This window comes from Ochotona princeps, chromosome 19, assembly GCF_030435755.1.
Source record: "Ochotona princeps isolate mOchPri1 chromosome 19, mOchPri1.hap1, whole genome shotgun sequence".
NCBI classification, from domain to species: Eukaryota; Metazoa; Chordata; class Mammalia; order Lagomorpha; family Ochotonidae; genus Ochotona; species Ochotona princeps.
The window spans coordinates 22,412,172-22,436,946 of NC_080850.1; the positions used below are offsets into that span (position 1 = coordinate 22,412,172).

The 24,775-nt window shown below is 45.9% G+C and overlaps 1 protein-coding gene across 1 annotated transcript; it reads left to right on the plus strand.

Annotated features, from left to right (window-relative positions):
- The first annotated feature begins 306 nt into the window (after positions 1-306).
- Positions 307-23,674, plus strand: SLC36A2 (solute carrier family 36 member 2). Its single transcript, XM_004587520.2, has 10 exons — positions 307-504; positions 3,274-3,364; positions 3,919-4,007; positions 4,540-4,635; positions 7,091-7,175; positions 10,632-10,850; positions 13,112-13,210; positions 17,980-18,146; positions 20,109-20,278; positions 23,386-23,674. Exons 1-10 carry the CDS (start codon positions 341-343, stop codon positions 23,655-23,657), a joined length of 1,452 nt encoding a protein of 483 aa, XP_004587577.2. The 5' UTR covers positions 307-340; the 3' UTR covers positions 23,658-23,674.
- The last annotated feature ends 1,101 nt before the right edge of the window (positions 23,675-24,775 follow it).

The window sequence follows — 24,775 nt, forward strand, 5'->3', positions numbered from 1 at the left end:
TTAAAGCCACAATGGTAATATTATGTGTGTGAGAGAGACAGAGATGGTATATTTCTCTCTGTTGCAACTGCTATCACCATCACTGTTACTGATGGGGTGTCATCAGTAAGGGTGGGTGTCCCTCTTCCCCAGTCCCTCCTTCCTCTCCACCCCCTGGACTCCTCCCTGGAGCCCCTCCCGTCCCACTGGGCTTCCTCAGGCTGGAGGAGGCGGTGCCCTCTGAGGGAGGTGGGCGGGGCCTCATTCCAGCTTGGCCAAGGCCAGGCTGAGGCAACAGCAGCTGGAGTTGGGCTTGCACCTGCAGCAGTCGCCTCCCCAGCTCTCCCTTTCTGAAGCAGTCATGCCAGTGACAAAGAGTACTGAAGGTCCCCAAGGAGCCGGCACCCTCAAACTGGATATTGTGCCATCTTCCCCAAGTGCCAAGCAGCTGCAGGACAAGGACTCCAATTTTGTGGATGGAAGTTCTTCAGAGTCACCTGGCTTGGAGAAGACCAAGGGCATAACGTGAGTACTGTCTCCATCCTCCAACTTGCAAGTTTGCCTTAGTCAAAAAACAGAGGTGGGCAGGTGGGAGTATCTGACTCTGCCCATGGTGCCAAGAGCAAGGTTGCAAAGTGTACAATCAGAGGCAATGTCAAGATTAGAGCTTAAAGGGGCAGGAGTGGAAGTGTCAGGGGATAATGGTGAATCCGCCTCCAATATGCTTCGGTGGGAGGACCAGGACCCAATTACTGCAGCTGCACACTGAGTCATTGGCTGGAGCTGGGCTGGCATCCAGTGTTTTGCTTCTGTCCCATTAACGCTAGTGAAAGATGCAACATTTTTAGCTTCTTGCAGGAGAAAGTCAGTCCTGAGCCTAAAACCACAGTGGCCTTACTGTCAGCCAAGCAGTGGCTCCTCCCTGCCTGTGCCCTGCCAGTGCTGCCTCCCTCCCCCTACCCCGCCTCCTTCCTGCACTTCTTCCTGCCTACACTCAGTAGAGAATTGCAGCGATGACACCTACAAGGGAGGCACATGGGAGTCTGGTAGGGTGGGCAAAAGTATCATTCGCTCTGTTTTCAAAGAGAGAAGCCAAGACGTAGGGCTCCCACTCTCCTTCCCTGCATTGGCCCCCACCACTTGGAGAGACAGTAGCAGGAGGCAGCCAAGGAGAGGTTCTGTCACTTTGATGCCAGTTTTGACATGATGGGTGTAGCAGAGAGAACGGTGTGCAGCCCAGCAGTAGGCTGAATCCAGATGGGTGCTTGCCCCCTGTCTGCACCTCAGGGGTGAAGCAGGAGTTTAAACTGAAGGAGGTTGCCTGGCGAGACTCATCTGACCATGATGTGGGGGTATGCAACAAGGAGGGGACAGGTCAAAGCTGCTCCAGAGCCACCCTGCAGGGCCATTTAAGGCCAGTCCCAGAGACAGGTCTGCTGCCCCAGGGCTGGACCTGGGGGTTGCTGGACGTCATTGAGCTGCCCGACTTTGAGCCAGCCAGGCCTTGGAGCTATCTGCTGCTGACTAGGGGAATTTCTTAATCAAAGGCCTTGGGGGAATCCTTTGTGACCTGACCTGACACGTGGTTGGATGACAAATTCAGGCACTTAAGAATCCAAAGCAAAGGAGAGCTTAAGGGCTGCTGCGGCTTGCAGAAAAGTCATGTAACAGGGTTGAGCGCGCATGCCCCCTGTGTTTAAACCCACACTTTACAGCTTACCAATTTGAGCAATGGATGGAACTTCTCTGCCCAACTTCTCTAGGTGAGGGCTCCTTCCTTCCATATAAATCCCCCCAAGCACAGTGCCTGAAGGCCTGTCCAAGGTCACTGGAGGAGGGCTTAGACCTGCAACCCTGGCCTCCCTGCTCCCAGTGCAAGGCTTCGTATGCGTCACCACGCTACGCTTTTAAAGCTGTTGTGTGGCCCAAAGTTAAGTTCTGATTTCCTAAGTTCTTCAGTTAGAAGTTTCCAAAATGACCCATTGACCTTTCCCTAGTTACAAAACCAGCCCATCACTAGGGGCCGCGGGGGGTGCAGTGCTGGGTCAGCAATGTTGACACCCACAGAGCCAAAGAAAGGCATGCAGAGACTCCCACCCCTTTTCTCCTCCAATTGTTCTCTTTAACCCTTAACAAATTCACTGCAAGATCTTTGGCCAGCTAGAGGATTTGGAGGTTTAACGCAAAGATAGGGGAAGTATTTGGCGCGATTTCTTCAAATATTACAGACATCAGCAAAGGGGCCACAGTGCCTGTGATGACACAGCTATTCAGTTGCAGCCTTGAACTTTAACCCTTGGCTTCTGGCTCCTTCCAAAATACTCTGTTGCTTTTCAGAACGTCTCCCTGCTAGAAGAGAAGGCTCCAATGGAAAATGTCCCAAGTTTCCGAGGCTGTCGTTGTAAACCCAACTGCCACCTTGATTTGATCTGGGGCAAGTGTAGAAATAGGCTTGTTCTGCACTTCCCCGACAGAATCTGTTGAGTCTCTTCTAGATGCTCTGTCCTTTATGGTCTAAACCTGGTCCTCCATAGCAACCTTCACATCTGTCTGAAAGATCTGCAGTATTGTTTTGGTAGGAAGGTGTTAAGGTGGGGACATTCCATTCCCCAGACTTGATGCTCTGGGCTGAAAAACAACCCAAAAATTCCATCAGCAGCCCAATCTCCACCTGACCTTGTCCCACCCGACTCTACTGTGGAACTCATGCACCCCACTCTTTTCAGAAGTCATGGTGACTTTTCTCTCTTCTGCCTGCCCCTTTCCTGCTTCTCTGCATTCAATCCTGTCTCTATGACTAGTTTCAAAGCCTTCAGCCAGATGTGTCAATTTCCTCAGTTTCAAAATAGTCAGTCCCTTTACTCCTGCTTAGGTCTGATTCCCAGAGGCGGCTCCACAGATGTGGGGCTGAAGTTTGGCACCCAATATATCCTTGGACAAACCACAAACAACCCCTGCACTTCCGTGTCCTCTTCTGCAAACATCACATGAGTGACGGCCACTCTGTAATCTTGACAAGTGCTTTGAAGGAGATAAAACAGGTGAATGTTGAGGCCAGGGTCTCACAGTAATTGCTACCACAGCAAACATTCAATCTTAGCTGCTCAAGCCAGAACAGCTATGGGCAAACTGGACTGGTCAGTCACTCTATAGAAGGGCCAGATGTCAGACAAGGAAGGTGGGATACAGCCATGGCCAGCAGCCCACCTAGAGCACCTGACTCAGATGCTGGCATGCCAGGCTCTCCTCACCTCCACACCCCTAACCTCTCATATCTCCTTCCTCTCCCTTCAGAGGGTTCCAGACCTTGGTTCACCTGGTGAAAGGCAACATGGGGACAGGCATCCTGGGACTACCACTGGCTGTGAAGAATGCAGGCATCCTGGTAAGAGGCATTGCTGCAGGTAGGACTGTCAGCACTGGATGACTGAAGCAAGGAGGGCGCAGGAGAGGTTCCAGTGACTAACAAGAGCCTGAGATGCGCAGCCTCGCTGGGGAACCACTGGCCACATACTTAGAATCCAGCATCCTAACTTGACTCTGAGCTGTGCCACACACTTCCCATGGCCTTGCACAGCCATTGGCCTGCTCTTGGAGCCTCAGCTTCCTCCTTGTAGAATACAAGGGTTGGACTCTGACAGTTTTCTAACAATGCTCTAAAAAGCACCTGTTCTCCATGCAGCTACCAAGGGAAACTATGGTCAGGATTCTAGAGTTCCTACTCCCACTACGGTACCCTAATTAACTGCCTCATCTGCCATATCGGAATACTACTTGAGATTGTATTCAAAATGCTACAAAGGACTTGCAAACCAGTTTGCTAGAAAGTTCTTGGAGTCTTTAATGAGGTCGATCTATACTACCAGACTCCTTACAGTATTCCTCATAAATCCATTCTCTTCTCTCTTCCTTTGCCCCTTGCCTCCCCCTTTCTTCCAGATGGGCCCCCTCAGTTTGCTGGTGATGGGCTTTATCGCCTGCCACTGTATGCACATCCTGGTCAGGTGTGCCCAGCACTTCTGCCGCAGGTGAGGAAAGCAGTTTCTTCGTGTGGATTCCTCCAGTGCACAGTTCTCACGGTCACCCCAGAAGCAGCTGACTTACAACAAGCATTTACTTGGTAGTTTTCTCCAGTAAGGCCAAGAGAACTAGCAAAACAATCAAGGTGAAGCTCTACATTGTAGCTACTTGGGTGATTTCAATCAGGCCATTGTGCTTACCTGGTTAGCTCATCTGTAAATCAGGCATAAACAAGCCATGTCTAATCCTGCCTTGGAGAATCGTCAGGAGGATCCAATGGGAACCCTGGATAGAAGACTGCTGTTCCCATGCAGGTGTGCACTGCTGCTCTTGTAGGTGGTGACTGCCTCACTGGGCAGGTGAGGGCCATCACCCACCAAGGAACTAAGCCAGATGCCTGAATTGGAACTTGGGTCTCTACCCTAGTGTTCTTTCTTCTCTCTAGCTGTATCCCTGTTTGGCTCAGTGTCTCCTGATTTTTGAGTGTGCTAGTTCAGGTTAAACCATTTCTGGGCAAGTGTGTTTCACTCTCTCCTGCAGGCTTAACAAGCCCTTCATGGACTATGGGGACACGGTGATGCATGGACTAGAAGCCAGCCCCAGTGCCTGGCTCCGTGATCACTCCCACTGGGGAAGGTAAATTGTTCTTTCTTTGCCTACATTGGGATGGGATATAGGAGGTGGGAATGCTGTTGCCAGGTTGCCTGCTTCCATGGAAGAATGGCTCATGTGGCACAAAATATAAGATCTTCCTCAGGGAAGGGATTCGTTGGCAGCATCCTTGGTTCAGTCTTCCCCTTGTATGCCTCCAAAGGCATGGTGCTCATTCCCTTGCCATTCAGCTTTCACACAACTTACTGTTTTATTAAACTACATTGCTAATATGTGCCAGGCCCTGGGAATACCATGGGACCCAAGACTTGGCCCTCACAGAACCCATAGTCCAGTAGGAAAAACAGGCATTTAACAACTCAGAATACCTTAAAAGCCACTGCAATAGATGCAATTAAGGAAAGAAGAGTGGCTGCCAATCAGAAGGTAAGGAGATGTGTGTGAGCTACAGAGGGGGAGTCTTAAGTTGGTATAGTTGAGATGAGTTCTGAAGGAGGAGTGAACCCTGAAGGGTGAGGGGTTCCCTGTAAGAAAGTGGGCAGAGGTCTGGAGATCAAGCAAGAAGGCTTTGAAGAGGAAGATGTATTTAATTATTTCAAGAAACAAAAAGACCAGGCAGCTTAAGGACAGAGAGTCAAGGAGGTAAAATTGGAGGGATCTGGTATCCAGTCACGTTACACATTTTTTAGGATTTCTTAAAGGCAACCCAAAGGACAGAAGAGTTTGAATTCAGGAAGTAATCATATTTGCACTGCTCAGAGCTATATCTGGCTTCAGTGAGAAAAACAGATTTTAAGGGAGCAATTATAGATGGGACAGACACATGAGGAAGCTGTTGACAACATCCAGACAGGGAGGGATTATGGCTGGGACCCACTGGTCAAAGTACGAATAAAGAGCCTGTTTTGGTTATGAATTCAATCCAGGGCATGAGAGAAAATGTAGGGGCTCCTACCAGGGCAGGGGAGCTGTGATGTGGGGGAGCCCCCAGAATCCAATTCCCTGCCTTCCACCAGGTAGGGGTCCCTGACAACAGGTGGGCCAAGCCTGGCCCCTACATATATCCCAGGAGGCAGCCCGTGCCCAGTTATGCCTTGCAGCACTATGCAATGCCTGGGGAGTGCAGGATCCAAGCCATGACGGGCAGTGGGCAACGAGCTGGCCCTACAGGTTGCTGAACACCACAGGGGCCAGTGTGGACCTATAGCCTGGGTCCCGGCCCAGAAGGAGTTCCATTGCTGATGCTGCAGGGCGCAGCCAACCGCCCCCCCCCCCCTCCTGAAAGCCCCCTCTGCTTATGGAGAAGGCCCAACACACCCTCTCTACCCCCTACACACCCTCTCTATCCCCGTCCTTCCTCCGGCCCCCTTCTGCAGGATTTGCACCCAGAACGTGTCTCCCTGGGCATCCTTTTGCTCTGAGCTATGAATATTTTTAACCCTGTAAATAAGGCCAGCTCTTGTGTCAGAGACTGTTTTATCAGCCGCCCCTTGTCCTCACTGGTTCTAGATAGTTCTCTATCGGTGGTTTCTAGACTCAGGCACCAACAGACCAAATAAAAAGCATACCTCTCAAATCCTTTCACTTACTGTTAATCATATATGAAAGTTTTCCTACCTATTTTTGGAGACCTTGTTCCACTAAGTTAGTACCTCTCCTATAACTGGGAATTCTCTGCAACAAGCTCTACTCTCAGCATTTACATTTGTCCTCTTCTTAAAAACAACAGCCTGTACCTTGCACAGGCACCATCCTATGTTGCAACAAATAGCCACAGGGTACCTACAGCATGTCAAGAAGTGTTTTAGGCTATGAATCTCCAATGAGGAAGACTAGGGCATCATCAAGACTTGAGCTAATACTGTGGTTTCATGGGCCACCCTGATTTTACTTCACTAACTCCCCTTTCACAGCTTTCTCAGGGTCACCTCACTTTGCTGTCCCTTCTACCTCTACTGAAGAGCCAGCCATCAGGGTCATGAAGACCTCCTCCTTACCCTAGAAAACCTTTCAGCAGTACTTTCCAAACATTCTCTCCCCACCTGGCTTCCATTCCAAGGAACTCTCATTCAAATGCCCTTGCTTCCATGGCCTTTGTGCTGGATAATAATGTTTTTGCACATCTCCCTGACTAGTCCATAAACCACCAGAGGAGAGGTCCATGCTTATTTGCTCATCCTGAATGCCTAACACAGTGTCCGGCACAGGACAGAGACAATGCTGAAGGTTAACAACATCTTATAGACATTGTGCCTCTGCCTTGCCTTGATTAGCGTCAACTCCGGGGAATGCTGTGGAGCCAGGGGTGGGGAGAGATTTCTGAGCTGTTGGTGGTTGGGAACCATTTTTGTTGTTGTTGTTTTTAACAAAGAGTTATGGTCATCTCACTTCTTATTATTGACTGGGATGGAGGGTGCTGGAGAAGTGACAACTGCAAATCAACTTTTTTCATGGCCAATTTTCTTTCCCTCCTCTCTAGGCATACTGTGAGCTTCTTCCTTATTGTCACCCAGCTGGGCTTCTGCTGTGTGTACATTGTGTTTCTGGCCGATAATTTTAAACAGGTACGATCTTCCAGAGAAGTGGGGAAAGGAGAAACTCAGAAAAGGAGGCTTCTCCGCTGCTTGTGTTGTTTTTTTTTTTTTTTACAAATTACTTCTTGTCTTTGCAACCCTCATTGAAATCTAAGTGTTATCTGGATGTTATCAAAGGACATAGCCTCGCCCAACTCCCATGTCAGCAGATTTTGGTGTGGTTACTTTTGCCACCAGTACCCTTTGGCCAGTATCTTGGATTTGTCTTTAAGGTTTGTCTCCAAAGTCCTGAACTGGAATGACCCTTGGATTTTGTCAATTCTCCTGCCTTGGAACTTAATCACACTGAAAGTTTGTTAAAATTGATACAAGGTCCTGTTTGATTTCATCCAATATACTGGAAGTCATCTTTATCCTTCTTGAACTGCTTATTACATACTGATTCCCAGGAGTCTTTCTGCCCATATCTGGAAGTTATCTTGCAGCCATTTGGGCACAGTTATATGGGCAATAATAGAGGTTCCCATTAATTAACAAATGTAACAAAAATATTTTAGGGCTCTTATTTCTGTTTATAACTGTAAGATCAGGAATTCAGAAAAGTGAAAAAGTAAAAAAAAAAAAAAGGTAGGTATTTGTAATTAGCTTCTACTATTGTCAATTACAGCACTAAACCTTTTTCCATGCTCTCCATCATTTCATTGTCTCTGTGACCTTATCAGAGAATATACTCTGATCACTTCCAGTTTTTAGTTAAGAAAACTGAGGTTACAAGCTTCAAAAAGAATTGAGGTAGAATCAAAAGGCTCAGGCTTCTGACACCAGAACTCAAGTTTTTAAACATTATATTATATTTCTTCCTCCCCCACAAGTTTAATGATCCTTAATCCAGTCAATCACAATTAAAACTGAACATAAACTGATTTGAATTTTTCAGTTTCCTTATAGTTGCTCATAATTCCACCACACAAATTTACAACAACCAGTCTTCCATTTGTACTTCCTTTGTTTGCGTTTATTTTTTCTGCCAAAATCGACTAGAGTGGCACACAAGTCTTGCTGCACCCCTTTAATTCCTGAGCATTTACAAGGGCACATCAAAAATTTACTGCAATTAGGATTACAATAGGAATTTCCTTTGATCCAAATTTTCTGAGATTCATGCATAGTTTTTTCACAATAAACATTTCTATAAACTTTCTGAACATTCTTGAATTCTTAAAGTTATCAAAGCATTTGTTTTAAAGGCTCTTGAAACACATTTCTAGATTGTTCTTCAGAGACCTATCTCATACCTGCAGAACTTTATCATTCTATTTCTATTTTCACTTATCTGTCAACTACAGTTTATATTTATTCGTGTACTTGAAAGTTAGAGATCTTCCATATCTCTCAGTGGATGGCAGGAACCCAAGCACACGAGTAAGGGAGTCAGATCAGAAGTGGTGCAGCAGTACACAACCAGTTCGTACATGGGATGCTGCTGTTTAAGTGGCTTCACCCACTACTCCACAATCCAGGTCCCTCATATACACTTTCTATCAAGACAAGCACTGTCTTAAGGAGTTTACAGGCTAAAAGGGATATCTTCTAAGACATAAAAATGTCGAATAGGATATTTTGGTGACAGATTAGGATGCCACTAACAACACCTGAGATGGGGGTGCTTTGCCATGGACTACGTGGCAGAAATCACTGGAGTGAGTACATCTGACCTGGGCATTGAAGGGCGGCTTAGAGCGAAAGGGCCTGCCAAGGTGGGAGAAAGAATGTCAAGAGAAGGCTTGCTCTGAGAAGCAATACAGCTAGTTACAGAAGAAAGTATTAGCTACAGGAAGAGAAGACCCCAAAGGCTGGATAGGATCTATTTACGTAAGTCCTTGAATGCCTAGCTACCATTACAGGTATTTTTCCTATACAGTGAGAAATCAGAAAAAAACAAACAAAACAAAATGTACTGATTCATCAATGTAGTCATGGTCTCCTGTTTATTTTTATTACTTTTTGAAGATTTATTTATTTTTATTGGAAAGGCAGATGTACAGAGAGGAGGAGAGACAGAGAGGAAGATCCTCTGTCCGATGATTCATTCCCCAAGTGAATGCAACGGCCAGTGCTGTGCCGATCCGAAGCCAGGAACCAGGAACTTCTTTCTGGGTCTCCCATGCGGGTGCAGGGTCCCAGTGCTTTGGACCGTCCTCAACTGTTTTCCCAGCCCACAATCAGGGAGCTGGATGGGAAGTGGAGCTGCCAGGATTAGAACTGTCACCCATATGGGATCCCGGTGCGTTCAAGGCAAGGACCTTAACCACTACGCTATCGCGCCGGGATGGTCTCCTGTTTAAGTTAAAAGAGTGAATGATATAAATACTGTTTTATAAAGCGAAAACAATGTGCATCATATATGTAATTGTGATGTTGCATAGAACATTTACAAGCAGTAGAGAATGGCCCAAAGCCTTGGAACCCTGCATCTGTTTGGGAGACCTGGAAGAATCTCCTGGATCTTGGCTCCAGATCAGCTTAGCTCCGGCTGTTGCAGCCACTTGGGGAGTGAACCAGTGAATGGAAGATTCTTCTGTCTCTCCTTGCTCTGTAAAATCTACCTCTTCAATGAAAATAAATATTTAAAAGAAGAAAGAGGGGGCCCAGCGGCGTGGCCTAGCGGTTAAAGTCCTCGCCTTGAACACCCCGGGATCCCATATGGATGCCGGTTCTAATCCTGGCAGCTCCACTTCCCATCCAGCTCCCTGATTGTGGCCTGGGAAAGCAGCCGAGGACGGCCCAATGCCTTGGGACCCTGCACCCGCATGGGAGACCCGGAAAGAAGCTCCTGGCTCCTGGCTTCGGATCGGCACAGCACTGGCCGTTGCATTCACTTGGGGAATGAATCATCGGACGGAGGATCTTCCTCTCTGTCTCTCCTCCTCTCTGTATGTCTGACTTTGTAATAAAAATAAATAAATCTTCAAAAAAAAAAAAAGCTTCTTTCAAAAAAAAAAAAAAAAGAAAGAAAGAAAGAGGACTCAGGACAGGTAGAAACTGATCGGCTGGATCCTCAGAGAATGTTGCTCATGTTCATCTTTTCCTAGGTCTGTCCCTGTGCCATTTGTTTGAGACCTCGATTCAAATCCCCGAGGAGACTCTGAATGGCCAAGCTGGAGTCCAGGGTCAACCATCTGACTCTGACCTGGGGTTGCAAGTCTCAGTCCTTCCAGGCTGTGTTCACTGACCAGGGAAGACCCATGCGGAGAAAAAATTGATACTAAGAGGAATAGATGCTGAGCTGTCAAAAGCCAACAAATAACCCCTATAAATCTGGTTACTTGTTTTGTACCAAGTTAATTTTTTATTAGGGTTATTTGTGAATTCTCCTTTGGGGAACCTCCAGCTCTGTCCAGGAGTTTGATACGGGCTGGTGCTGGGCTAACCATGTGGTCAGAAAATGATTGTCCCCTCCTCTTGCTCTTCCCATTTCCTCCTCAGGTAGTGGAAGCTGTTAACAGCACAACCAACAACTGTCATTACAACGAGACAGTGGTCCTGACGCCCACCATGGACTCACGGCTCTACATGCTCTCCTTCCTGCCCTTCCTGGTGCTGCTGGTCCTCATTCGAAACCTCCGCATCCTGACCATCTTCTCCCTGCTGGCCAACATCTCCATGCTGGTCAGCCTGGTCATCCTCACCCAGTTCATCGCCCAGGCTAGTGCACATCACACACCTGACTCCTTCAGGGGCTGGACTCTAGGTCATTTGGGTATCTGGGATATATCCCAAGGGTAAATTTTTTTTTGTCCTCTGTGGCTTCTGAAAGAAGAAAAACATAGGTGTTGGTAGTAGAGTGGTGAGCATTGCTGCCTTCCAGAGAGGAAAATCATGTCATAGTTATGGAGTGTACCAATGTACTTCTGGGCTTTCAGCTTCAATGTAGTGTTGTCCAGTGTGTGCATGTGAACACTAGAAATGAAAAGAAATTGGCAAGAGGGATCCTCATCCATAAATCAACCTCAGAGACCCTGTTATTAACATGATACATTTTCCCTACAGTTTTTCAGATTCTAAATATTAGGGGGTTTTGTTTATCTCTTACAATCCATGGAAGCGATTTTGGGTGCTCAGACCTGTGGTCTAGAGAATGTACAACCCTGAGTGACTTGTTAAGTTTTAACTGTTACAAGATCTTGCTTTCCTCTGCTTTTGGCTGCTATCCAATCATTGTAGGAATAGTTTATAGTTCACTGGTCAAGGCGTTGTTCTTGCAAAATAAGCATAGTTTTTAAGAGCTAGAGTTTGACCCAAAAAGCAAATAAGTATTTGGAAAAACAGCATGGGTGGGTAGATGGACAGAAGAATGACAAGTAGAGAGACAGCCCCGAGGGAAGAAATGCCGAGGTGAAGTGTATAAAACCTTTATTCCATATGCGCTGCTCCTCTTTCCTTTCCACTTTGTAGAAGGAAATGGAACTTCCATGTCTAAGTGCTGTGGGTTCCCTAGAATGTTACTATAACTACCATCCCAGTGATTTCCCACACCCACCAGCCACTGGGCACCTTAGGGTAGCACTAGTTTTGTGAGCTCTAGAAGGTTTTCTTCTGACAGTTTCTCATCACCCTAATGCCCTCCATGAGATATCACACAGGTACTGTCCACAACCAGCACAAAGTGAACCAGGGCTTGAAGAGGGGGTGTCACGTAAGGAGAAAAAGATAAATACCACAGAGGGGTTTGAGAGTGGGCAGAGGAATCCTGTCTCTGTGAGAGTGGTCAACTCAATGCCTGTCCTGGACTGCTTTCACCCATTCAGGGAACCATGTTTTCTAGCTGTTAACATTTTTCCACAAACCCAAGAGGCCAGACACAGCAGGCGAGCCACACAAGAAGCCTTTATTTCAGTGAGAGAGGTAGTTTAGGGCAGTGAGAAAGCGAGAGCAGAGCAGAGGAACAAAGTAGTCAGAGAGACAGCATAAGGAAAAGAGAGACGTTGACAGAGAGCACGCAAGGGATGAGAAAAGCAGAGAAAGAGAGAGAGAGAGCGACAGCATAAGCAAAGGAGAGACACAGCATGAGGAAAAGAGAGAAAGAATAAAGGGAAGAGGCATCTTAACAACCTCAAGGTGGGTATGGTGAGTGCCAGGTCCGGGATTGGCAGATGCAGCTGTAAGTAGACACCAGGAATACATGCCTCAGGAGACTGGTGGAGCACACAGTTTAAACCTGAAGGTCACTAAGCTTAACAAGGCATGTGGGCCTTAAGAGGGTTGAGATCTAGGAGGTTTATGCTAGTGCTGGGTAACCAGGTATTCAAGAGGATTGAGATCTAGGAGATTTAAGGGAATATTGGGTGAACAGGCATTCAAGTAGCACTGAGTCCAGGATGATGGGGTCAGTCTTGGGGGGTCACAGTTTGAGTCACTTACACTATCAACTCCATTCACTTGTGGGATTTTGCTTGGGGACTCCTCACCAACCCGCCAGGAGTCCTCAGGTGGACCACGCCCAGAAAGGAGCGCAGAGCAGGCTGTCAGTACCTTAGGAACCCGTGCTGCCTGAGGCACTGGCCCCTCCGATCACTGACCCATCAATACAGTAAACTCTCCTATACCTTCCATTCCCAGACAGCTGATGCTGGTCTGTCCTGATCCAGCTACTGAAGACGTTTCCTAATGACCTTGACATAGCTTGACAAGGCCCTGATGGCCTTGGCTTTTGGCAGACCCCAGAACACCTCAGCAGAGTTCTGTTCCCAAAGCCCTCTACGTCTGCCTGCTGCAGGTGCTGGCTGCTTTCCATCCTCGGACTCTTCGGTATTAGCCAGTATTAAGCTCAACTCTGATCATTGCCTACTTTGACATTTTCTGCACTTATGCATATTCAATTTTTTAAAAAAATTGTGTCTCTTCCCACAGTACTGCTGTCTTAAAAGAGCTTTGAATGTGGCAATCTTACTGTGTTTCTCTTGTAGGAAATTCCTGACCCCAGTCGGTTGCCACTGGTAGCAAGCTGGAGGACCTACCCTCTCTTCTTTGGAACAGCCATTTTCTCATTTGAAAGCATTGGCGTGGTAAGCTGTGCCTTGGGGTGGACTTGCTGGGTGCTGTGAGTGGCTTTCTGAAAAGCAGCTGTGACATCTGGGGCTTCATGTCCTTTTGGCCATTGTGTTGGCCCTCTGGGAAATGCACACAAGACTAAGTAACCTCTGGTCTCACTTGGGCCATTTGTCACCAGCAGGAGAAATGTAGATTGCAACAGGGAGCTAGTCGGGACATGGTTTTATTTTTGTCCCAGAACATCTATTCATCTTTCTATCAATTTAACTCTCCTAATCTCTTAAAATCAAGGCTAATCACTGTATAAAAGTCACATGAAAGGATTTTTTTTAATATAAAGGAGTTTTAAACTTGAAAGTGATATATATTTCAATGGGTTGTTATATAATTTCTATTTCCACAACTGGAGAAGGGTAATACTATTTATATATTTATAAAACTTGCTTTGCACTTATATACAATAAAAGTAACTATTTTAGTGCAATTCCTATAAGTTTCGAGAATTGCAAAGAATCGGAAGATAAATCAACTCTCCACAAAACATTTCCTTGCACTGTTCCTTTAAAGTGAATCTCTTTTCCCATCACTAACTCCTGGCAACCTCTTCTGTTTTACTACTTTATGTTTTCCAGAATGTCATAGAAAGGGGATCACATGGTAAGTAAACTTGTGGGAGTGGCTTCTTTCACTTAGCCTGATGCATTTAATATTCACCCATGCATTGCTGTATCAACAGCTCATTGCACCCACTGTAGGACAGTTAATCAACTCATTTGTTGAAGAACATTTGGGTTGTTTCTAGGTCTTGGCAATTATGAACAATGCTCCTCTAAGCCTTAGTGTACAGCTGCTGTGGGCATGTAAGTTCATTTCTCTAGGAGTAGCTCTCCTAAGTATGCACTGTATGGAGTATGTGACATATAAAGTAATATAGCTTTAACCTGATAAGAATTGTCAAACTGTTTCTCAAACTGGCTGAACCATTTTGCATTCCCAACAGAGTCTGTGGCCTTGCCAGTAGTTACGCAGTTTGGCTAGTGCTTGTATGTATTGTTGGTGTTTTAATTTCAGCCATTCTAATAGATGTGTAGTGAGTAGTTTTGGCTTGTGATTTAATTTGCATGGAAGCCATGACCAGCAGTTTTGAGCATCTTTTTGTGTGCTTTCTTGGTCTTTGCACATCTTCTTTGGTAAAGTGTCTGTTCATATATTTGCAAATTTTCTTGCCCTTGACTCTCTTTTCCAGCTTCCTGTGCCTCCAAACTTTTAGTTGCTCTACACTGTTATGCACTTTCTGTGGTTAGATCTACTCTGGGGTTAAACACTGAGAGAAAAGAGAGAGGGAAAAAATGGCAGTGACTCTTTCAAGGGTTAACTTCATGGCCGTGCAACCTCTAATCACACAGGTTCCACCCTCAGAAGGCTGTCCACCGCCCCCTCCACTCGGGTTAACTCTATTTCCACCATATCAAAACTCTTGATTTTTTACTAAGGAACCCTGAGTTTCTATTTGGCTTTGCACTCCACATAAGATGCAGCTAGTCTTAATCTCCCCACACTTTCAGATTCAAAACATCCATGTACCCAGCTCCTCCACTCAGAGACGATTTTTTTCCTTAGATTTTTAGATGTCTGGGTGGCCACCCCAGTCACCAATCCCCAGGAGGCTGCTTATGGCTGGGACTTGCACTGGGAGCGTGACCTGGGGGGAAAAATTAATAAAAGTAGCAGAAAAAAAATAGGGATTCTTGCCAGATTTTGGCCAAAGAGTCTTGTAGTCTAGGTCCTCTAGACAGTAGGGGAGGTTTCTCCTGCAGTTTTTCCCTGTCTCTAACCCCTGGTGGTTCAAAGATTTGGTCTTCCTTTGGATGTACACTAGAAGGTGTGGAGAAAAAAAAAATCAGGAAACTCACCACCATAATGATCATGTTTCCTGATTTTGATTTCTTTCTTTAGCCCACCTGCTATTGTTTCTTTTCATAATGCAGGCACGGTTTCTTTATGTATTCTGTCCTGAGCTTTTAGTTGTAATTAGAAGGATATGATGGAGTGTACTGACATCATCTAGATGAAGCTTGAAGCATTTTATTTTTAGAATTTGCAAAGTTACAGTGAAAAGCAAAGTGCAGAGATTGAATAAATGCGCTAGGAAGTAGAATGGGCTGGGATTCTGCTCTAACCATAGTTATCTGCTGAGCCTTTAGTTCTGTAGCTATAAAATAGCGATGGTAACATTTGTTCCCTGAGTATCTGCTGAATGCTCACTACGCATTAGTGAATATTAGTACCAGAATTAAGATTCCCTTAAGGGATTCTCCGTCTCTAGTTTTATAGAAGGGGCACCTAGGCCCCAGGGAGGGAAAAGGTCACTGATTCACAGGAGCAGTGTGGCCATAACTGAAACCCAGCACATTCGACTTCTCATCTAGCGATCATCTCACTGCATCTGACTCCCAGGCCAGGGGCTTTCCTCTGCATGTCAACTGATGTTTTTCTCCTTGGTTGTGTGTGTGTGTGTCCTTAACATGATCTGGTCTTGTGAAAATGTCATTCTGGGCCTGGTGGATATGGACAAATGTGTTCCAGGGTAGGAGCACTCAGGTGAGACTCCCTGCTTTCATCATCTGTCAACATCTCCCCAGGCACCTGCTGCAGCTAGACCGAACCCAGAAGAAAGCAGAAATACAATGCAAGACATTGTTCTCAAGCACTTTCCATTGATGTGGGGTGGGGAAGGAGAGAGAAGGAGTGTATGTATAGGACTGGGAAAGATTAAACAGCATGAAGGAAAAGTTGACAAGCTTCTATTGAGTAATGAGTGTGAGCAAATTTGGGTAGAAGAAAGCCTGCAGCTTGGATCTGCCACTTTTAAGCTTTGTAACCTGTGGCAAGCTATTTCATTTTCAGAGCTTGTTATATGATTACCAACTCCACAGAGGTGTAGTCATCACAGTATTTTTTAAAAATACCACCCAACATTCACTGAACCCTATCTATATGCCATTACAATGTTCATGTGATTCTCAAAAAAAAAAAATCCAACATGAAAGTTTTACTTTTGTGCCAGCTTATAGGTAAAGAAAATGAGGCACCGCTTAGCTAAGTGGTACATGCCAAGTGTGCTTGGCATACAACCTAATGAAGGAGTGGGAGAAGGTAAGGACATAAGGGAGGACCCTCTGCCATGAGAATTTGAAGAGGAGACTCTGGGGAAAGACGTCAGAGGGTTGGTTCTGGAGACAGAAGTGACTTACAGATGACTCAGCCTGAGCTCCCTTAGGGCCAGGTATGCATCAAGGGGAAAGAGGAGAGAACCTGGTGCATAGGGAAGTGCACTCTTGTCCACCTGTACCTGCGGTCTCAGCCCCTCCATCACCTGTACAATGGGAGAGGGGGTACCTGGGATAGGAGTCTGAAATTCAAATGCCTTTGGAATGTAATGTAACAAGGTCAAGTATTAAGATAATGACATAGGGGAGGCGAGAGCTGTTGTAAAGACCCCTGCCTGTCACTTTTCATCACAGTTTGTGAGGCCAGTCCCTTGAGGACAGAAAGGCCTCAGTGTTGCCCAGGAGCCAGGAAGCAGAAGAGGATGACTCCTGCCTGCTTCCCTGATTGGGCAGTGTAGGGGGAAGTTTGGCAGACTGGGAAGGAGAAAGCCTGTATGCCAAAATGCCTGGCAAGGTAAATTCTGATTAGATAGGCTTGAAATCTGACCAGCCTGGTAATACAGACCCTGCGTTCTAAAAGGTCTCCAGTGTACTCCAGTTCTGGAGTTGCCAGTTAGATTTTCCATCTTTCCCACAAGCATAAGTTACATGGCCTAGAGTTCCCTGCTTTGGGTTTCCTCTGCTCATGCATAGCCATATTCTAAAAAGCAATGACCTAAAAATAGGATCAGACCCATTATTAAAGCAGAAGACAGGGAGTCTTTCAGGAAAAGAAGGGGGAAGCACAGAGGTCTCTGTGTCTGGGGCATCAAGGGGAAACCCAGTGAAAGGACACTCCAGCACCAGATCTGCTGAAAGGAAGAAGGATGTTGCTCGCAAGGGCCATATCCAATTATCTGAAAGACTGTGTGGTCCAAATAAAATGCACCTGCTGCACATGCTTGCCCAGGGCAAAGAGAGTCGAGATAACCAAGGCTCCCCTTCAACTCTGAGCTGTTCAGAGTCTACCCTGTGGTTCCAAGCCCTCCATTTTCTTCACCCCTCCTCAAACTCATCCCTTTGTTTCCTTAACTGTGACAAAATGCATCTTGCATAGGTTTTTCCATCTTAAGCCTTTGAAATGTGTAGTTAGTGATATGAAGCATATTCACATTGTTGGGCAACCATCAGCCCCCAGGTCCTTCAACTTGTAAAACAGAAGCTCTGTACCCATTAAACAGTGACTCTTCAAGGAAACCATCATTGTGCTTCCATTTCTAGGCACCTGACTACTCCATGGTTTACTGACTGGCTTATTTTATTTAACATAATCTCTTCAATGTCCATCCATGTTACAGTGTGTGTCTGAATTTCCTTATTTTTTTAAGACTGAGTCATTGCCCATGACATGAGTTTCTCATATTTTCCGTGTCCACATTTGTTGATGGGGACTTGGGTTGCTTCCACCTTTTGGCTGTGATGAATAATGCTGCTGTGAACACACATGCGCAAATCCCTCCTTGAGTCCCTGCTTCAGATTCTTTCAGGTATAACCCCAAAGTGGCCTGTGTTTCTCTTTGATGTCCATGTTTTTCTTTGTCTTCCTTTCTGCTTATTCTATACTATTTCTGTAGGTTCTGCCCCTGGAAAACAAGATGAAGGATGCTCGCCATTTCCCAGCCATCCTGTCTTTGGGAATGTGCATCATCACCGCACTGTACATCGGCATTGCAGCTCTGGGATACCTGCGTTTTGGAGATGACATCAAGGCCAGCATAACCCTTAACCTGCCCAACTGCTGGTACCTTCATGGGCTCTTAGGTAGTGGGAACTAGAGGGCAGGTGGAGATAGGTGGATGATTTCTACCTCTCGTCCATAGTTGAGAAACTCAAGTTTAGATAGTCACCCATGAGGAGAATCAGAGTTGTCACTGGAATCCTGGGCCACAGATTCTCTATCCTTCAACAGCTTCCAGAATTAGGCCTTTCTTGGCATCTTAGTGTGAAGGAGGACATGATTTAAGGAGACAGAGATCATTATCTTTGGTCACCTAAGGAGAAAAGGGAGAGGCACTAGAGAAGGGCAAGAGACAGGGAAGGTAGCCAGTAGCGAGGTAGGAAGCAACACTTCTAACTACCTGTCCAAGAGTCAAGCCCATGTGTTACCTGCCACTGTCAATGGCACACCCTCTACCTCAAGTCAGCAGTGCTAAGATGAAAATCATAAACCAAAAACAACCTTGGGAAAACCACTGGCATATGTAAAAATTACACAATCAAGTGTACACAACTCATGCAACAATTAGTTACCCACAGTTGAACCATGCTATATTTAAGTAGACACATAAACCCACTTTGTTTCATGCCATCTTCTCTCCAACAGTAGCCATGCTATTAATTGCAGATGTCTCTGTCCTTTTAAGTGTCACTTGGAGACCTAATTTGCTCTAGAGGGGGCTCTTTTCCCAAGATGATGAATGCCATTCATCAGGCATTTGCTGCATGCCAGTTATACGCAGATGTTGGTCTGGACACAAGGGATGTGAATAGACTATGACCTTGAAGCTTCACTGCCTTCATCCAATCAGGAATGGAGGGTAGGTAGACAATGTTAGACACAAATTATAACACAGATGAGAGAAAGCTAACAGGCCTTGGGGACTTCCAAGGAGAAAAGGAACATCTGAACAGCACAACAGAGGAACATGTTGTCCAACAAGACAACTGCATCCAAACCAGGATGACTTGGGTACTCCTGGGTTGAAGCTTCAGTGGCACCGCCTGCTGGCTGTGGTCATGGAAGATTTAACCTCTCTAAGCCTCCGTTTCTTTATCCACAACCAGAGTGGTCATGAGGACAAACGTGTCACATCCCAAAGCATCCAATATGTGGTGTCTGCTTGAATGAGGACAATTTAAAACACTGATAAGGTTGGCACCAGTGGAAATGGATTAAAGAGGATGTTCCAGGCAGTAGGATAATTATGAGCAAGAAATAGAAATGCGAAGGTGGTCATTTTAAGGAAATGGCCTCTACACCATACACACACACACATCTGTTAACATGGAAGATGCATCTACCACCTTGTGGTCTATAAGAAAATAGCTGTATTGTGACAGGATTTTTTCCTAAACAAAACTGGAAGAACCCAGCATCCCCTGAAGCACCATACAATCTACCCCTGGCCTTAAACCTGCAAGTAACCCACTCTTCTTCTCTTACCTGTCATCAGCCCCCATTTGCTCACACTAGCCTATTTATAAATCATCTCTTCCCCTGGGGATTTGGAACTCCCCAGCTCTCTCAGCCAACCAGAAACATTTGCTGAGGGCCTGCAATAGCCCAAGCATTTCAGGGGATTCAGAAAATGTCCCAAGGAATAACACTTATAAAGAACTAGTCTTTTTGACCCAAGGTGCTTGGTCTTAGACACTCAGCATGGGTGTCTTTCTGGGCAGGATTTCTGGTCTAGGTCACTCTCTCCTGAACAGCACCTCAACAGCATGGTCTTTGAAGGTGCTGCCTAGCCCATGATCAAGGTTCCTTGTTTGTCTTTTAGAGATGGTCCTTCCATCATTCCCATGGAGTCCATATGCTTCATATTTTCCCTGCATGCGGGGTGCGGCTCCTTCTTGATCCCTAAGGTCCCTTCACTTTCAGAGGAACTCAAGCTATCATCCCAAGGGCAGAGGCTAATATTTAAGGAGGCCAGGCATCAGAGTGTTGTAACACTGGAGAGCCTCACTCTGTTTTGTCTTGCAGGCTATACCAGTCAGTCAAGCTCCTCTACATCATCGGCATCCTGTGCACCTATGCCCTGCAGTTCTATGTCCCTGCAGAAATTGTCATCCCCTTCGCCACCTCGCAGGTGCCAAAGCGTTGGGCACTGCCTCTGGATCTGTCTCTCCGCCTTGCCATGGTCCTCCTGACAGGTGGGTAGAATGCAGAATGCAAATTTCCTGGTGAGCCTTCCTTGAGGGCGCTCAGCAGTGAGCCATGTGGTGAAAGACAGTCAGCACAACCAGCGTTCGTGGACCATTCTAAAGCTTTACAAATATGTTCTTGTCTAACCCCTGGAGACAACCGTATCCTTGTCTGTACCTAAAAATTAGACAGTTTTATTGGTGTCCAGCCCAAGGAAAGGTACACACTTTATCAGACAACATTCAGAACACTAATGACACATGCCAGGCACAGTGCTGAGTTCTTTCTAGCCCATAGTTTATGGTACTTTATTCAGTCCTCATGAAAACTCCCAAGGTAGCATTAAGATCTACCCTAGAAAATGAAAACAGGCAGCAATAAGGAATTGCCAGGGAGTATGAGCAGAATTTGAACCCAGTTCATAGAGCCAGTGTTTGAGCAACCAGTGCCCACTTGCTGGTCTAAACTAGCAACAGATGTTGTTTGACCCTCGAGGTGGTTTGGGTTTTGTTTTCATTTTTTCAGATTTTTTTTTTCAACCAGAAAGGAAGATTTACAGAGAGAAGCAGAGAAAGGAAGATCTTCCATCTCCTGGTTCACTCCTCAAATGGCTGAGTCAATCTGTAGCCAGAAGTCAGGAGTCTCTTCTGTGTCTCCCAGGCAGGTGCAGGGTTCCAAGGCTTTCAGCCATCCTCTACTGCTTTTCCAGGGCCACAAGCAGTGAGCTGGATGGGAAATGGAATAGCTGGGACATGAACCAGTGTCTTATGGGATGCTGGCATTTGCAAACAGAAGATTAGCCAGCTGAGTCATCATGCTGACCCTGTGCCCTTCAAGATGTTATATGCTTTCAGGTCAACATTAAAAATGTGACTGATCTCATATAGAAACCAAGATTTCCCATTTTAGGGTGTAATAACATGATTTGCCTACAGAGGCAAGGATTCTATGCTTGGAATCTTAGAGATTCCAGTTGCAGCTTCTTAAGCCTAAAGCTGTAGGTTCTTCATGAACTGTCTCAGTGTTCACTGTAAACTGAGGCAAAGATAACTTTGTTGATACTTTAGATGGGATTGCTGTATTTAAAATGCTAAGCCTTGGGCCCAGCGGCGTGGCCTAGCAGCTAAAGTCCTCACCTTGAACGCCCCGGGATCCCATATGGGTGAAGGTTCTAATCCTGGCAGCTCCACTTCCCATCCAGCTCCCTGATTGTGGCCTGGGAAAGCAGCCGAGGATGGCCCAATGCCTTGGGACCCTGCCCCCGTGTGGGAGACCTGGAAGAGGTTCCTGGCTCCTGGCTTCGGATTGGCACAGCACCGGCTGTTGCGCTCACTTCGGGAGTGCATCATCGGACGGAGGATCTTCCTCTCTGTCTCTCCTCCTCTCTGTATATCTGACTTTGTAATAAAAATAAATAAATCTTCAAAAAAAAAAAAGGCTAAGCCTTTACATAGTCTCAGCCATAAAACCGGCAAGAGGAGCTCATTTTGCAGATGTGGAAACACAAAAAAGGTGAAAACTCCGCAAAAGCCATTCAAAACCAGTTCCTGCCTTGCAGCCTCCTTTCTGTGTTCCGCCATGGGCCTCCTTCTAGGGAGGCCTTATCAAGGCTTCAGGGTTTCCTGGAGAGCAGGGACAGATTTCCATCAAGTAAAGTAAAAATGTAAAACCTGGGCCTGGAGAGGACATTGTGGCACAGTGGGGTAAGCAGCCACTTAGACACTTAACCCCATATGGCATGCCTGCCGCCTCTGCTTCAGATCCAGCTGCACCCTGAGAGGCAACTAGTGATAGCTGAAGTGATTGAGTCCTTCCCTACCATCGACATGAGGACCTTAAAAGAGCTCCAAGCTCCTGGTTTAATAGTCATCCTGACTGTTATAAGCATATGGGGAGTAAATTAATGCATGAAAGATTTTTCTCCTTCTACCTTTACTCCCTATTTCTTTCTCTCTTTCTGTCTGTGTGTGTATCTCTGTAACTCTGCCATTCACATAACTGAAAATAAATAAGCCTAAAACAAAGACCAAGCCTGAGAAGCATCTTGGTGCAGTTTCAGAATCTTTAGCACTAGTGTTTCTTTGTTACTTGTTTGCCATTCTTTGTTACTTGTTTTCTGACAAGTAAGTAAATGCTGGGGAAGACACTTGCCTAAAGAGATCCTGTGGCTATTGGTTCAACCAGAGACCCCATTTCACAGTGAATGATTCTTGTGACTCATGTTGATTATTTATCAAGGTGGTAGCTTCATGAAGGCAGGATTTTGCTTGCATTTTTCTGTCTATATGCTGAAGTTTCCCAAACACCTTGAAGACCCGAGCACTGTGACTTGGATTATGCTATCAAGTAAAAGCTCAAACACTGTCTTCACAGCACATGTTGGAAACTGAAATGCGCTTCAGTAGCATAAAGATGATCTGGCACGAAACTATTTGAACTGACAACAGCTACAGAAAAATAGATTTATCTAAATTTCTTTTGGTGCCTTAAGTAAGACCTGCCAGGAAGAATCACTGTCGGAGAAGTTTGCAGACATGGAAGAGACTAAGCCCCATCTCTGGAATGACTACTTGTTAAACTAGCTCTACCTAAGGCTCTTCCGCTTGTGTCCTGCACCCCCGCTTTGCCCTTGCTACGTAGGTGTCCCAGCCCCAATCTTGACCTGTTCTGCAAGCCAATTCATCTGCAGACTCTAGAGCTCATCAATCAACTGAGTTTTTCCTCCTGTTGATTTGTCTTCCATCACATCCTCAGCCCCCTAAAACACAAGAGTCAGGTATTTCCTTCTAACACCATCAATAGGAATATAGGAGAGTACTTTAAAAATAACTGGAAAAAATGAATTGAGATGTAAATTTATTTTGGTCCAAAAACCCTCCAAGATCCAAAGATGCAGAGTTTTTTTCCTCCTTGATAGTCATTTTCCATGAACGTTTTGAAGATCCCTCATATCTGAAAAATGATTGGAAAAGGGTAACACCAAGTTTTTAATATGTAACTTCTAGGGAGTGTGATATGGAATTTTACAGGACTTTGAATTTTTGTTTTCTGTGTATGAGAAACACAAGCTTGGCTAAGCCTGGGATTCTCTATCTGCGCCCATCTCCTCCCATAGGCATCCTGGCCATCCTCATCCCCCGCCTGGACCTGGTGCTCTCGCTGGTGGGCTCCGTGAGCAGCAGCGCCCTGGCCCTCATCATCCCGCCCCTCCTGGAGATCACCACCTACTACTCAGAGGGCCTGAGCCCCCTCACCATCGCCAAGGACGCCTTCATCAGCTTCGTGGGTTTCGTGGGCTTTGTGGCGGGGACCTACCAGGCCCTTGATGAACTGATAGTGTCAGGAGAGTCGGTCACCTTTTCCAACTCCACCACTGTTTTTCAGTGAAAACAGCACTTGTCCTTACCACGAGCCCTTGACCTGCACTGGTATCTCTTTTGTATGCCTTATCCTTATGACACTGCTTAGCCTGTTCTCTGGGCCAAGATACGCTGAAACAAACAAGGATTCACCTGATACAAGGTCTAAATGGTAATTTAAAATTTTTTTTGTTTAAACTTTTAATTTTTCTATCTCTAGCTTTCCACTTCACAGAGAACTATCTAATGAAGGCTCTGAATTCTGTCCAACTTGTGAATTTGTGCTGAATTTCATACCTCCACTGGAACTGTACAACAAGAAAGCCATCAGGGATCCTACAGACAGGAACTGGCTTAAGGAGGTGTCAGCAGCCACGGGTGATCATGGTTTTGTAGACGAAAAAATTCTCCTATCACTTTAGGGAGCAAAGACTAGAAGTGGAGACATAATCCACAACCTACGAAGATGTGTACAGCTCCCGCAATGAGGCAGGCCCATAATGGTCAAAGCACGGCACAGCTTTCAGAGAGGAGCTGCCCATATTTAAGTCAGAGGCAATGAGCCTATCAAACCACTGAATGAAGTGTTCAACTCATTCAAAGATCCCAACAGTGGTGACAGGGGTGTTGTGGAGGTGGACACAAACATGATTTAAACAAAGTTTACCTCTTAATTCTTACAGCAAACATTTTTGATTGCACACCTGTGCCAAGCGTAATGCAAGTTTCTTGCAGTGCATTGTAAAAATGCCCATAAATTCCTCTTGACAGTGTTAAGCTGGAAGCTTCTCCTGTCTACAGAACTTGATGTGTCCAGTCCTTGGAATCTGGTCTTGACCTTGTAACTTGCTTTGGCTAATGAGACATCAGCATGATGCCAACAGAGGTTTGATGATAGCTCATTGGTTGGAACTCTTGCTACTCTACGGCGCCGAGACCATCAAGTGAAGAAGCCAGGGCTCATCTACTGGAGGATGGAAGACCAGATGGAGCAAAAATGAAGCATCCCTACTGAGTCCTGTCTGCCAATGAACCAACCAGCCTGCCAAATTCCGGAACTTGGGCAATAATTGTGAGCAATAATAAATGGTTGTGGTTTTAATCTATAAGAGGTCTGTGTGGTGGTAGAAGGGAGTCTTCCATAGT

Coding starts and splice junctions, on each gene's coding strand:
- SLC36A2 (XM_004587520.2), top strand. CDS start 341: ATGCCAGTGACAAAGAGTACTGAAGGTCCCCAAGGAGCCGGCACCCTC. Junction 505..3,273: donor GAGAAGACCAAGGGCATAAC/GTGAGTACTGTC, acceptor CTCTCCCTTCAG/AGGGTTCCAGACCTTGGTTC. Junction 13,211..17,979: donor CATTTGAAAGCATTGGCGTG/GTAAGCTGTGCC, acceptor CTATTTCTGTAG/GTTCTGCCCCTGGAAAACAA.